At 44.5% G+C, this 14,769-nt stretch overlaps 1 protein-coding gene across 2 annotated transcripts in view; it reads right to left on the bottom strand.

The window, feature by feature from the left end:
- Positions 1-13,471, bottom strand: part of LOC102752600 (conserved oligomeric Golgi complex subunit 7) — an 82,923-nt gene extending 69,452 nt beyond the window's left edge. For both annotated transcript variants that reach the window (XM_015564074.1, XM_015564069.1), the window contains exons 1-3: positions 13,314-13,471; positions 12,898-13,014; positions 6,766-6,934 (exon numbers count right to left, since the gene is read on the bottom strand). In XM_015564074.1, the coding sequence (XP_015419560.1) occupies positions 6,766-6,934; positions 12,898-13,014; positions 13,314-13,436 (409 nt within the window). In that variant the 5' untranslated portion in view covers positions 13,437-13,471. The remainder of the gene's footprint in view (positions 1-6,765; positions 6,935-12,897; positions 13,015-13,313) is intronic.
- Between the last annotated feature and the right edge of the window lie 1,298 nt (positions 13,472-14,769).

Raw genomic sequence — 14,769 nt, 5'->3', positions numbered from 1 at the left:
AAAATCAAAGGAAAAATATACTCAGGTGATACCCTTTGTAATAAAAAATAAAAAATAAATAAATAAATAAAAAGTAAAGTAAAAAATAAGAGTCCCCCAAATTTATGTATGCTGCTCTCACATATGATCTCACATTCTATTTCAACGTAAGTACTTCTCAGAGTGCCCTGCATGCAGGAGAGATGTCAGAGTTACCTGTTAAATGAAATAAATATACAGAAAAAAATGCCCTAAAACCGCTCCCTAAAGTACTTCCTCCACTGTATCAGTCTGCACGTCACTCTGTTTGCTCCCAGCTACAGCCCGCAGGAACCGGCCCGAGGCATGTGCCTGAGAGAACCGCCCTTCACCCTTCCCTGCTCGCTGCTCCTCTGCCCTGGACAAACAGAGCATGTGCTTGAGGGTGTGAGTAAATATAAAGAGAAGTGAGGATAATGTCCAAGACAGCTCTGCGGAGTAGGTCACAGGAACAGAAACTCGCTGTGGACAAGCTACCGGGCCCACTGTACACTCACAGGACTTCTTCCAAAGCTTTCCCTTTACATAACCTCACTAACTTCATGCAACCCTTGAGTCAAGAAGGTAGAGAAACTGCCAACAGAATAAATAAGCTAGTCAAGATCACACAACCAGAAGGGCCAAGGTTCCTGAGACATCCTCTAACACCTATGACTTGTCCATAATGACAACTGACAGGCACAAGATTTTAATCTCAGACCTACCAAAGAATTCCAGGAGCTGTGCTGGTCCAGACCAGCGAAGAGAGAACTCCAGAAGGGAAGTCTCTGGAACAAGGAGAAACTCAGAAGAATGCCTTACTCCCAAGATACAGTGTTTGGAAAAAATTAAGAACTATGGATGGTAAGAAGGAAGAGAGAGAATAAAAAGGCAATCAGACACTTCAGGATAAACATGAAGCTGAACAGAAAAAGAGTTAAAAATAAAGGAACTATTTATAAAATTGTGATAATATAAATAACTATTCAATTCGATTTAAAATGATGGTATAGCCCCGCTGGCATGGCTCAGTGGTTGAGCATTGATCTATGAATCAGGAGGTCACGGTTCGATCCCTGGTTAGGGCTCGATCCCCAGTATGGAGCGTACAAAAATTTCAGAGAGGAAGGAAGAGGGAGAGAGAGAGAGAGAGATAAATATCAACAATGAGAGAGAATCATTGATGGGCTGCCTCCTGCACGTCCCCTACTGGGGATTGAGCCCGTAACCCTGACCCGGAATCTAACCTGAGACCCTTCAGTCTGCAGGCTGACGCTCTCTCCACTGAGCCAAACCAGTCAGGGCAATAAAAATATATTTTTTTTAAATTAAATAAATAAATAAAATGATGATATAGGAGGAGAATGGGTAAGGGGGAGACGAACGCTATGAGAGCTAAATCATTAGCTATAATAATGGGGTCAATAGATCTAATATGAAGAAATAAAGTAATACATTTATTATGCAGAAATGCAAAGAGAAATACCAGAAAACTAGAGCTCTAGAAATCAAAAGTGGTGGTCTCCCGGGACTGGAAGTGGGGCATGAGGAGCTATTTTCCCCCTATAAGACCTTCAGCATGATTTTTTTTTTAAATATATTTTATTGATTTTTTACAGAGAGGAAGTGAGAGATATAGAAAGTTTGAAACATCGATGAGAGAGAAACATCGATCAGCTGCCTCCCGCACATCCCCCACCGGGGATGCAACCCAGGTACATGCCCTTGACCGGAATCGAACCTGGGACCCTCCAGTCCGCAAGCCGACGCTCTATCCACTGAGCCAAACCGGTTTCGGCCTTCAGCATGATTTTACTTTTCCAACACTGTAGCTGACGGGGGGTGGAGGGGGGTTTAGCTGAACTCAAGAAAAAGCAAAGCCAATTACCTCATTTGTGGTCTGCACTTCCCATCTGCAGTTTAGCTCAATCTGCTGAGCGCAGGCCTTTAGAAATGGTGCAGCTCTCATTCAAGCAGAATCTCCCAGCGTTCCTCACGAGCCTCGTGGAAACTGTCCCCTGTGGGCCACTCTAAGAGCCACAGTCTCCAAACAGGAGGTCCCAGAGGAATGAAGGATCCCTGAATGTCTCCCCTGGGCAGCTCCTGCTGTCTCCCTTAATCCCCCCAAGAACGGCACAGTCGTAGTCCACCCGTGTGACTGAGGGACGGAACTGTGGTCTCACTGTTCAGATGCAGCCGCCAGAGAGTTAAAGCTGGGTCTGCCCAATCGCCAGACTCCTTGGGAGACTTACTAATAAACTGCTAACGCGATGAATATTCCCGAACAGAAGCTCCTTCATCTGCTCAGGCAAAGCATGCTGTGCCCAACCTTCCTTCCCAGCTCATCAATGACCACTTCCCAACAGTCACTCCACAAAAATCGGTTTAATTATTATTCCCCAAAACAGACCGTTTTCCTACTTCTGTACCATTCAAACATGTTGTTCCCTCTGCCAAATGCTTCTCCTCACCTATCAAAATCTTACACCCAGGAGAAAATACTCATACTATATTGCTAACTGGAGGCAAAAAAAAATGTATATACTCAATATATATACATTCCTTGAAAGATACATGTATACAAAGGGGGGAAACTGGAAGAAAATACAGTCATCTCATTGGTGAGTTTACTGCTCAATCTTCTTTTCTCTATTTTTCAAATTTCCAATAATCTCTATACGCATTACATTTATAATAAGAAATATTTTCAGATGTTTTTAAGTCCATCTCTTTCAAGGTTCTGCACAGATTCTAGCTTCTGCATAAAAGTGTCCTCCGTTTTCCTTCGTCCTCTCCTTGGTCCTGGCCTCAGTGGCTTTCACATTCTGTCTTGTAACTGTCTGTGCACTGTCTCTCCCAGCCTCACCCTCGCCCAAGCTGTCCTGACGGGCAGAAACCTGACCTGACTCATCTGGATATTCCCTGCTCCTCACATTATTAATATGTTGAAGTAAGAGTTACCAGTTAGTTAGCTCTTTGAAAATTCTTACTGTGATACCACATGGGAACCATAAAAAAAATGCAAACTCAACCCCCAGATTTGGTGGCTTAAGGAGTAAGTAAATAACGTGGTAAACATCAGCATTCCACACGTAGCAAAGGGCTCTAAGAGTCAAGTTATGGGTCTAATGTCAAGTAATTCCTGACATGCTTCCTAGAGAGGAAATGACTACACAAAGCCCTTGCTTCCAGGATGACCGCAGGGAAGCAGAAGGCTGGTCCCTGCTGGCCCTCAATGTGCAGCAACACTGCCCCCTTCTGGCCAAAGCATAGATGCCACAGTCTTAGGATTCAATTAAAAAGAAGAAAAAAAACCTGAGCTGACCCACCTTTTATAGCTGCTTTGCTCCCCTTCATCTCTAGGAAGCCCAATAAACTGCTAAGAAGGAAAATCTGTAATGGCAACCACTGCAGAGACAATCCAGCCGAACTCTGGAAACCTGCCAATACTGTAGATACTGCTTTAATGAGTAGGAATCTATGGGTGAGGAAATTACTATTTGCCTTTAAATGCCTATTCTTTTCATAAGATGGCATAAATAAATGCATCTTTCTATTACACATAAAATTATGCCACAGAAAGTTGATTCAACTTATCAACTGGTCGTATACAACAAAGTAGGCATGTCTATTACAGAGATTGTCACTCTGGGAGACAAACAGAAAAGGGTATGTGTTGGGGATGTGCAAATTTATCAGAGCTCTCCCTTTAAAAACTGCTAGGTACAGAAGCACTTTACCCGCTGGTCTGGTTGAGCATCGACCTGTGAACCAAGATGTCATGGCTGGATTCCTGGTCAGGGCACATGCCTGGGTTGTGGGCTTGATCCTCAGTAGGGAATGTGCAGGAGGCGACCAGACAATCAATGATTCTCTCTCATCACTGATGTCTCTCTCTCTCCTTATCCCTTCCTCTCTGAAATCAATAAAGACGTTAAGAAGAAAAAGAAGAAGAAAAGCAGCAGCACCTTGGCCTCCAGGAAAGGTGACTGATTAAAGGGCACATTACTTTTTTACTTCTTCTTTTTTTTTTGGGGGGGGGGGCGGGTGACTTGGAAGTGAGGTGGACGGGCTTCCTGAGAGCAGAATTAACCACCAAAAGAAACACGACACCATTTCATCTATGTTAAAGCCAGGAAAATACCTGTACTACAAACTTCCAAGAATGCAATGCAATCATTTTGGTTCAAGAGGAGTGGAACTGCTGGGAGAGCTCTGAGCATAAGCACGAAGCAGCACGCTGGAAAGGAGTGAAGACAGGGAGTGGAGGGAGGTCACGGCAAGGTGTGGGAAGAAGACCTGTGCCGCATGGTATCACTGGGTACCCCAGTGCTCATCCACACTGGTGAACTCACACTTCATTTCAAAACTTACCAGCCCTGGCCCCTGTGGCTCAGCTGGTTGGAGCACTGTCCAATACACCAAAAGGTGGTGGGTTCAATTCCCAGTCAGGGCACATGCCCAGGTTTTGGGTTTGATTTCTGGTTGGGACATGTGCAGGGGGCAACTGATCAACGTTTCTCTCTCACATTGATGTTTCTCTATTTCTCCTTCCCTTCCTCTCTAAAATAAAATAAAAAATAAACTTACTATAAAGCCACAATAATCAAAACAGTGTGGTACTGGCATAAGAATAGACAGAAGTCATAATATTCATATGCAAGTGGAACTGCAAACAAAAAGTATTCAAGGGGGTCATAACAATATTGATAAAAATACTATTTAAATCCTAAAAGAGAAGTGGAAAGAACAATGGCCTGCGGACTGAAGAGTCCCAGGTTCGATTCCTGTCAAGAGCATGTACCTCGGTTGCAGGTTCGACCCAGCCCTGGTCAGGGTGTGTGCAGGAGGCAACCAACGAATGTGTCTCTCTCACATCGAAGTTTCTCTCTCTCTCTCTGCCTCTCCCCCTTCCTTCTACTCTCTCTTAAAAAAAAAAATCAATGGAAAAATATTCTCAAATGAGGATTAAAAAGAAAAAGAAGAAAGAAGAAAAGCTTCCCAATGTTTTCATGAGGCCAACAGAATCATGGTACTGCAACCTGACAAAATATTCACTTATGTGATCTCAACAAAAAATTCTAAGTAAAATGTCAGCAAATCCAGTAGGACATGAACACACACATACACACACACACCATGGCCAAGTGGGGCTTGTTGAATTGCAGAATAATGCAACAATCAGAAATGCTATTAATGTGATTTGCCATTTTAGTAGGTCAGAGAAAATAAAAATAATACATTCAATCATTTATTAAAAGCATCTATTAAAAAGGCATTTATAAAATGTTACAATAATTTCTGTGACTAGCTAACCAGTAGTATTGAGGGCTGACTGTGAGTTCCATTCAGGTGTGGCTTTCCCCCCAGGGCAGGGAGGCCAGGCCTTGCGGGTCTGACTACCAGGAGGACTGAACTGCGAAGCTCCCAGTTAGCAAATCTTCAGAGGGAGGACAGCATAGTTGTCTGGCACAGAGAGGTTATTAAGCTGCTCTCACCCACACGGAAAACTCAACTAGCCACAGGATCATTCTCAAGGGTTCTATATGGGAACAGGGGTGACAGTTTACAACTGCTGTCCCAGCTTCATGATTGAAAGCACTCCCTTTTCCTCTAAAAGTGTCCTAGTTTAATAATAAAGTATATGGTCAAACTCAGTACAATGAAATTTTATAATGTTTATATGTATAAGAGTTTATATATACACAGGTCTGCATATTCATATTAACTAGCTAGCTATAGATTTCCAAAAAAATAACTAATGAAGCCTGGTCTCATTACATGCAACCACCTTAAAAAATATTTAGGACAGCATACAGAACCCAAGTGACTTAATTTAAATCATTGGAAATGTACCATCATATAAACAAAATCAATACTACCTCTCAGGAGCCAGGGAGGGAAGTGTTTCAGAAAGAAGGGAGCAAAAAAATATTAACACTTGTTGACAATGAGAAACAGTGAAGTATAAATGGATGAGGCCTCCAAGTTTGCTGGTGACAGTTGTTGGAGAGTTCAATGCAACAGGATGAGAAGAACATTAAACCCAGAGCAGAAAGGCTTGTGAGTGAAGGAAGCAGGAGCAGTGGACAGAGTATGTTTTGTGCAAAACAAACAACTGTGGGGAAAAACAACAAAAAAAAAAAACAACAACTAGCTGTGAAAGTAAGAAAATCGTTTTACTGCTGTTTCTTCCTGGTTTACCAAACATTTTGTGGGGCAAAGGGAAAGGGAGAGTCAGATAAACATATGTGTTGAAATAACACTGGAAAGTAACATACCCACATAATGTTCTTTGACAAGGATCACAACTTATCAAGTGGTACACTTAAGATCTGTTCATTTCTCTACACGTAAATTTTACCCCAAATAAGAAAAAAAATCACAAGCCAATACTAAACTCAAGTTATTAACATGAATCTGAAGTGTTTAGGAGTGAAGCTTACTGATGTCTGCAACTTACTTTGAAATGCATCGAAGATGATGAGTAGAAAGGTGGTCAAATGGGTAGACATGTTACAAAGCAAATATGGCAAAATGCCAAAGCTAGGGTCCTGATGGTGTGTTTATTGTAGGCTTATTTCAACTTTTCTGAACTTTGAAATTTTTCATATACAATGTTGAAAAAAAGGCAACTGCCATAAAGTCACAATTTACTTTCAATCTACATAATTTAATCAACACTTAGGCACTGCAAAGACTGAACACTCAGAAAACCTTGTATTTGTAAAGAGGGGTGCACAGAGGTAAGAAATCGCCAGCACGCACCTACAGACTGTGAGGTGAACGCTGCAACGATCTGGGGACTGGCCAAGGCCTCCAGCCTGTTCTTCAAGGCCTCCAAGTGCACACACTTCTCTGAGTAGTCCGGTGTGTCCACGAGCATCATTAAGCTGTTTTGCATACCTGTTAGCTTGGCGGAAATCACGGCTATGTCCTATAAGAAGACCAAGACAAAGGATACTTATTTTAGAACACCCCTGCTACTTCAGTTAATAATGGACAAAATGCATGAAAAAGCATAAGAAAATGGCCAATAAACATGTTGACTATTATTAGTACTCAAATCATATTAAAATTAGAAAGTGCCATCTTCCTAACCAATTGGAAAAACTTTTTTTTAATATATTTCTTTTATTAATTTCAGAGAGGAAGGGAGAGGAAGAGAGAGATAGAAACATCAATGATGAGAGAGAATCATTGATTGGCTGCCTCCTGCACGCCCCCACTGGGGATCGAGTTCACAACCAGGACATGTGCCCTTGGCTGGAATCAAACCCAGACCCTTCAGTCTGCAGGTCAATGCTCTATTCACTGAGTCAAACCAGCCAGGGCTGGAAAAACTTTTAAAAAATTATAATAGCTACGGTTTGTAAGGATACAAAAAAAGTCTGTCTGGTACCATAAATTCATATATCTTTCTAGAAGGCAATTCAGTACCATGCATCAAGAGACTTAAAAACATTCACATCTTTGATCTGGTATTCCCTCTTCTAGAAATTTGTCTAAGGAACTTATCAGAGGACACAAAGATATTAATATGTTATAATTAACTAGAGGCCCAGTGCACAAATTTGTGCACCAATGGGGTCCCTCGGCCTGGCCTATAGGATCGGGCCAAAACCAGCTCTCTGACATCCCCTGAGGGGTCCCGGATTGTGAGAGTGTGCAGGCGCCAGGCCGAGGGACCCCACCAGTGCACAATCGGGGCCAGGGAGAGACACGGGAGGTTGGCCAGCCGGGGAGGGACCATAGGAGGGCTCCAGGGTGTGTCCGGCTTGTCTCGCCCAGTCCCAATCGGTTAGACCCCAGCAGCAAGGTAACCTACTGGTCGGAGCACCTTCCCCCTGGTGGTAAGTGCACATCATAGCAACTGGTCGACCAGTTGACTGTCTGCCTTCTGGTAGTCAGTGCACGTCATAGCAAGCAGTTGAGTGGCCTTAGCATATCATTAGCATAGTACGTTTTGACTGAATGGACGACTGGACACTTAGGCTTTTATTATATAGAATTAGTATGATTTTAGTGTTGTAATAACAAAAACCTGAAAGCAACCTAAATCTTCCATAATACTAAATAAAATGTAAATTATGGGTCATTCAAATAGCAGGTGGAACATTGTACAACCACAAAAAATTATGTTTTTGCAAAGTATTAATTACACAGCAAAATACTTACCACTAACTACTAAGTGAAATAAACTGGATAAAAAAAAACACAGAACCCTGGCCAGGTGGCCCAGGTGGTTGGAGCATCATCCCATGCACCAAAAAGGTTGCAAGCTCAATTCCTGGTCAGGGCACATGCCAGGTTGCAAGTCAATCGCCAGTAGGGGGTATACAGAAGGCAGCCAACAGATGTTTCTCTTTCCTTCTCTCTCTCTCTCCCTCCCTCCCTTCCTTTCTCTCTAAAAATCAATGAACATATCCTTGGGTGAGGATAAATTAAAAAATAAAAATAAAAAGTATATAGACATTACAATATAGTGGGACCTCAGTTCTCTAACTTAATTCATTCCAGAAGGCTGTTCAAGAAGGAGTTTGTTCAAAAACTGAATCATTTCCTCCCCCCTTAGAAATAATGTAAACTGGCCTGGCTGGCATTGCTCAGTGGTTAGGCATAAACCTATAAACCAGGAGGTCAAGGTTCAATTCCCAGTCAGGGCACATGCCTGGGTTGAGGGCTGAATCCCCAGTGGGATGCGTCCAGGAGGCAATCGATCAATGATTCTCTCTCATCACTGATGTTTCTATCTCTCCCTCTCCCTTCCTCTCTGAAATCAATAAAAATTTATTTTTAAAAAAGAATATAAATTGAAGTTATTCTAGACCCCCAAATGATTCCCTCCTTTAACCTTTCTTATATACCGTACATGACTAAGGTACTGTTTAATCTATAAGCAAACTACTCACTACTAGCCTTAAACGAATCACATTCAGCACCCTTCCAGGCTGTCTTTCGGGTCAGCACGCAGTGTCTTCACTTTCTCACAGATCACTGCCTCCGAAATGCTGCCACAGGCTAACTGCTTTTCCTTTGTCCACATCAACAACAGGCTTTCTACCCTGCCAAGTGCCTGTGCTGAGCTCACCGTTAGCAACGTCAACACTTTTTTTATTTCTTTGTTAATCCTCACCCAAGGATATTTTTTCCATTTATTTTTTATTTTATTTTTAAAGTAAGCTCTTCTTTTGAAAAAAAATATATATTTTTTATTGATTTCAGAGAGGAAGGAAGAGGGAGAGAAAAACAGCAATGAGAGAGAACCATTGATCAGCTGCTTTTTGCACGCCTCATACTGGGGATCAAGCCCGCAACCTGGGCAGGTGCCCCGACAGGGAATCAAATCGTGACTTCCTGGTTCAGAGGTGGACGAGCAACCACTGAGCCACGTGGGAAGGGCTCCATTGATTTTTAGAGACAGTGGAAGGGCGGGAGGGAGGGCAAAAAGGAAGGAGGGAGAAAGAGACAAAGAGAGACAAAGAGAGTGAGCCTGACTTGATAAGAGAGAGACACATCAATTGGTTGCCTCCCACACAAGCCCCAACTGGGGCCCAGGGATCAAAGCTGCAACACAGGTACTTGACCTTGACCATGAATCGAACCCAAGACTCTTTGATGAGTGGGCCGATGCTCTAACCACTGATCCATAGCAGCCAGGGCAACATCAGTACTCTTGATGGCCTCTTTATGTTTTAAAATTGTGCTAACCATCCATTTCACCAGCAACAAAAGCAAAAACACACACGAAAATATTCACAGCACAATTTTCCGAGATGTTAAGAAGGTGAGGTTTAACAGTAACCTGACACCTTGTGCATTCTCTCCTTTGTGGCCTGAGAAATACAAAGGATTGTCAGGTCGAGATCCAAAATTCGTTTGACAAGCATTTTTTCCATGAACAACTTGGTCAAGAACCAAATTTTTTGAGATGGCAGATGTTCAAGAACTGAGGTTTGAATGTATATACAGATTTATGTCACTTATAATATATGTATAAATATAAAAATATGTAAGTACAAATATGCACAAATACTTAAAAAAAATACCTAATGGACATAAAAAACATATTACTAGGGAATATGAATGGGGATCATTTTATTTCCTTCCATGTATTTTTCTGAATTTTCTAATTCTCCTAAGAAACATATATTATGTTAATAATGAGAAAATTAAATGCTATTTTGTAGAATTAAGGGTGTAATAACTAACTGCATTTCACCTCAGCACTCCACGCGTCTATGGTTTGTCAGACAATGTATTAGGGGTTTGAGACACAAAGATGAGGGAGGTCACGTTGCTGGCCTGGAGTTCACAGAGTACTGGGACAGGAGATGGCAATACAGTTTAAGTACAGGAGCACAGGTGAGGGAGCACTTCATGCTGCCTGTGCGAGGCGAGGGCTCGCAGAGAGTAAGAGAGGAGGTGCTACTACAGCGGGGCCTTGACGGACGAGTGGAGGTCTCCTGCCTGTAAGAAAAGGAAAGGAAGGACCTTTCGGGCAAAGCAGGAAGACACGAAGGGATGGTGTTAACAGTCCACAGCAGCCACGATGTGGAATTCATACGGAGGGGGTGGCCACAGGGAAAACCACACACCCTGCTGTGAAAGACAGGCTATGTCCTGTGAGTATGCGTAAGATTATCTGGTAGAAAATGGGGGATCGAGCCCTAGTTGGTTTGGCTCAGTGGATAGAGCCTGCGGACTAAAGGGTCCTGGGTTCAATTTCAGTCAAGGTCATGTATCTTGGTTGCAGGCTCCCAGCCCTAGTGGGGGCATGTGGGAGGCAACCAATCAATGTGTCTCTCTCACATCAATGTTTCTCTCTGTCTCTCACTCTATCTCTCTCCCTTCTGCTCTCTGTAAAAAATCAATAAAATATATTTTAAAAAAAAGAAAGAAAGAAAAAGGGAAATGGGGGATGGAGGCCAACCAGCGTGACTCAGAAGTTGAGCATCGACCTATGAACCAGGAGGTCCTGGTCTGATTCCTGATCAGGGCACATGCCCAGGTTGTGGGCTCAATCATTCTCTCATCACTGATGTTTCTATCTCTCTCTCCCTCTCCCTTCCCCTCTGAAATAAAAAAATAAAAAAAGTTTTGTTTTTTTTAATGGGAAGGCAAGGGACAGGGAAATGACCAGTGCCAATCTACGCTTTAGAACAGTGGTTCTCAACCTGGGGGTCGAACAACCCTTTCACAGGGGTCGCCTAAGACCATCGGAAAACACATATAATTACATATTGTTTTTGTGATTAATCACTATGCTTTAATTATGTTCAATTTGTAACAGTGAAATTGGGGGTCACCACAACATGAGAAACTGTATTAAAGGGTCGCAGCATTAGGGAGGTTGAGACCCGCTGCTTTAGAATCTCTCCCTGGTCCCTTGTGGAGGATACACTGGAACATGGGAGGGACCTGGCAGCAAGACCCATGAGGGTTGCTGCAATGGTCTAGCACAGCGGTCGCCAACCTTTCAGACCTCACGGACCATCAGTGGTCCGCGGACCACCGGTTGCCGGCCGCTGGTCTAGCAGGAAAACGACTGGGAAGCATGACTAGAGTGGTGGCAGAGGAACGAAAAGGACAGATAACTGAGGAGAAAGAAGAGAGGGATGGAGAAGGAGCAAGTAAGGACTGCTGAGGTCGCATCCTGGATACTGGTGTGGAAATGATGCCATTAACCAAGGCAGGAAGCTGAAAGAAAGAGCAAGAGAGTAGCCCAGGACAGAAACAATGACTTCAGGTTCTAAGTGCCTCGGGGGAGTGCGGCTGGATGCATGTGGGACTGTGCGCAGGCAGTTCTGGATAACAGGACAGTGGGAAGGAGAAAAGCAATTAGCATTAGTAGTTCGCTAGGGTTAAACTCGGAGACCATACTTAAATCCATTCTCTCTCATACACATGCCAAGAATTCAGTAAGATTTGCAACCTACACCTATAAAGCCAGATCAACTGGACTTGTCTGCACCCTGTAAGGCTCTGAAATAGCAGCGGGGGGAGTACGGTTCTGTTGTACATAAAGGCAGTGATAACTGGCCCTGGCTGGTATGGCTCAGTTGGCTGGGTGCCATCCTGTGCACCAGGAGGTTGCCAGCTCGATTCCCAGTCAGGGCACATGCCTGGGTTGCAGGCTCGATCCCTGGTGGGGCACGTGCAGGAGGCAACCAATAGATGCTGTGCTCTCACGTCAGTGTTTCCCTCCTCCTCCCCCTTCCTCTCTCTCTAAAAAAAAAAAATACAAGGTGCAAAGCAGTGCTCACACTTGCGGGGGGGAAAGGGCAGGGAACAGGTATCTGTGTATTTAGAAGGACAGGCATAAAGATGATAACAGAGTTTGTATGCGAAGTAGGGGGTGTCAGGGTTACAAGGAAAACTTTTTATTGTTGTTTATTCCTCTTTACTAAAGTTTTTCCCACATACACTTACCACGTTTTTAAGTTTTTTAAAAATAACAAGAGATGATAAATAATCCATTTTGCTTTACAAGTAAAAGACTTTTCCGTAGACCTCATCTCACTTCATCCTGATACGCAACTTTCACTACTTTCCACGTCCGGCAGCCCGGGAGGGGCTCACTCACCGCGTCCTGCAGTGTGCGAGGCCGCTCTGCCCACAGTCCACGCTCTCAATCACTCTGTTCTCTCTGCCTTTTTATAGGGGCTTCTCCTGAAGTCACTCTCTGGGACTAAGGGGCTTGAGTCAGCAGGGGGTGCGAAGTAAAGACGGTGGGAATGCTGAGAGCACCCTCAGACTGTCCCTTCCCCGTGTCTGAATGCTCCTGTCCGTGGCCATTTCCTACCCCTATGGCTGTGAGTGAATGGGTATCTCATCTGTTTCCCCAAACCTCCAGTTCCCTGGACAGACTGCACAACATCCGCTGAACAGGACACCTACCTGAGTCTTGAACGTCTCCTCAATGTCAGCACTCAGCGTGCTCCACTTGTCTGCTTCCTGCAGGGACTCGGCGGCAAGCTGCATCCTGGACTTCACCTGGTCGATTTCTACCAACACCTGAAAGGGAAAGGGGTCAGGAGCCAGGGAAGCAGCTGTTCCATTCTCTCTGCCTCCCAACAGGGACTTGAGACCTGAGCACTGTGGCACGCTCCTGTCTCAGGGAGCTCCTGTGCCCCTCACACCAATCACATGGCTAAGTGTCCAGCGGGTGCTGAACGGAGAAGAATACACTCAAAGAACGCAGCACGAGGGCGGTCTGAGTGCTTGGTAGGATTCTGAGCTAACGCTGGCCTCCCACTCTGAGAGTGAACGTCTTCCAAAACCACGAGTCAGCATTCAGACAGGAGCCAAAATACCTGCATTGACTGCGATGTGTCCTGTTCAAACTTTTTAATGTCCTCCTTGACAAGAATCATTTGTTCTTTCAGAAAAGACGCCTCCTGTTTAAGGGCTTCGACATCACGGAGCACTTTGGGCATGTTCTGAAGGGCCTGGTGACTCGTTTCTGTAGCAAGAACCCAAGAACAGAAAGAGGAACCAAAGGTGAAAATTGGACCAGCCACCAATGAACAATATAAATCAGGCAGGACGGGAGCTGTCTATTAACCACACCATTTACTGACCCTGAGAAAAATGGGAGTTGGAGGGAGCCATGGCAGTGTTTCTCAGTAGTTAAAGCATTGGCCTGTGCACTGAAGAGTCTCGGGTTCAATTAACAGTCAAGGGGCCCGAGCTGGTTTGGCTCAGTGGATAGAGTGTCAGCCTGCGGACTGAAAGGTCCCGGGTTCGACTCCGGTCAAGGGCACATGCCCAGGTTGCAGGCTCGATCCCCAGTAGGGGGCGTGCAGGAGGCAGCCAATCAATGACTCTCTGTCATCATTGATGTTTCTATCTCTCTCTCCCTCTCCCTTCCTCTCTGATATCAATAAAAATATATTTAAAAAAAAAGAAAAGAAACCAGTCAAGGGCACATATGTACCTGGGTGCAGGTTTGATCCCTGGCCCAATAGAGGCACCTGCAAGAGGCAACCAATTGATGTGTCTTTCTCAAATAGGTGTTTCTCTCTCTCTCTCTCCCCTCCTCCTTCCTTCCTTCACTCTGTATGAGAATCAATGGGGAAAATTTCCTCTGGTGAGGATTCTGAAAGGCAAGGCTGCGAAGGAAGGAAGGGAGGAAGGGAGGGAGGGGGCGGGGGAGGGAAGGAGGGAGGGAGGAAGGGAGGGAGGGAAATGGGGCTGAAAGGAGAGCTGGCCTCTGCCAGGACCATATCCTCCAGACTGATGGGCGAGAACCATATGATTGAACATAACGCGCACCATCGACTTGATCCACTTTCAATTGTTTTCCACCATCAACTGAGTTCAGCTTTAACACCCTCTCCAAGGAGAGTGAGCGAAGGACTCTGACATTAGGGGAATGCCAGCTATGAGGCAGGTGCTTCACATACATTCTATCACTTACTGCCCACGCCAATCATTGACAGCCACCTCTTACAAATAAGAAAACGGAGGTGCAGTGAGGGCGGGTAACTTGCCCACGATTTCACAGAGCTGAAACCAAGCTTTACGGCTCTGCAGACCACCAGCACCTGCTGCGGTGAAGTTAACACGCAGGTCCCTAGGCCACCATCCAGAGTTCCTGTGTAGTAGATCTGGTAGGAGAACAAGTGAAATTGAGGCCAAGGAACCCGAATTTTTAATGTCTCAAGTTTGAACACCTCTGCAGACCAGGATGTGTAAGGGGCAGGGGGGGTAACAGCAGAGCCTTTAGCCCTTTAATGAGATGTTCACTGGGAATCAACCATAGAAGCC

The sequence above is a fragment of the Myotis davidii genome, unplaced genomic scaffold (genome assembly GCF_000327345.1).
Source record: "Myotis davidii unplaced genomic scaffold, ASM32734v1 scaffold150, whole genome shotgun sequence".
Classification (NCBI taxonomy): domain Eukaryota; kingdom Metazoa; phylum Chordata; class Mammalia; order Chiroptera; family Vespertilionidae; genus Myotis; species Myotis davidii.
Note: the sequence above shows the minus strand (reverse complement) of the source record. Positions and strands in the feature narration are given on the sequence as shown.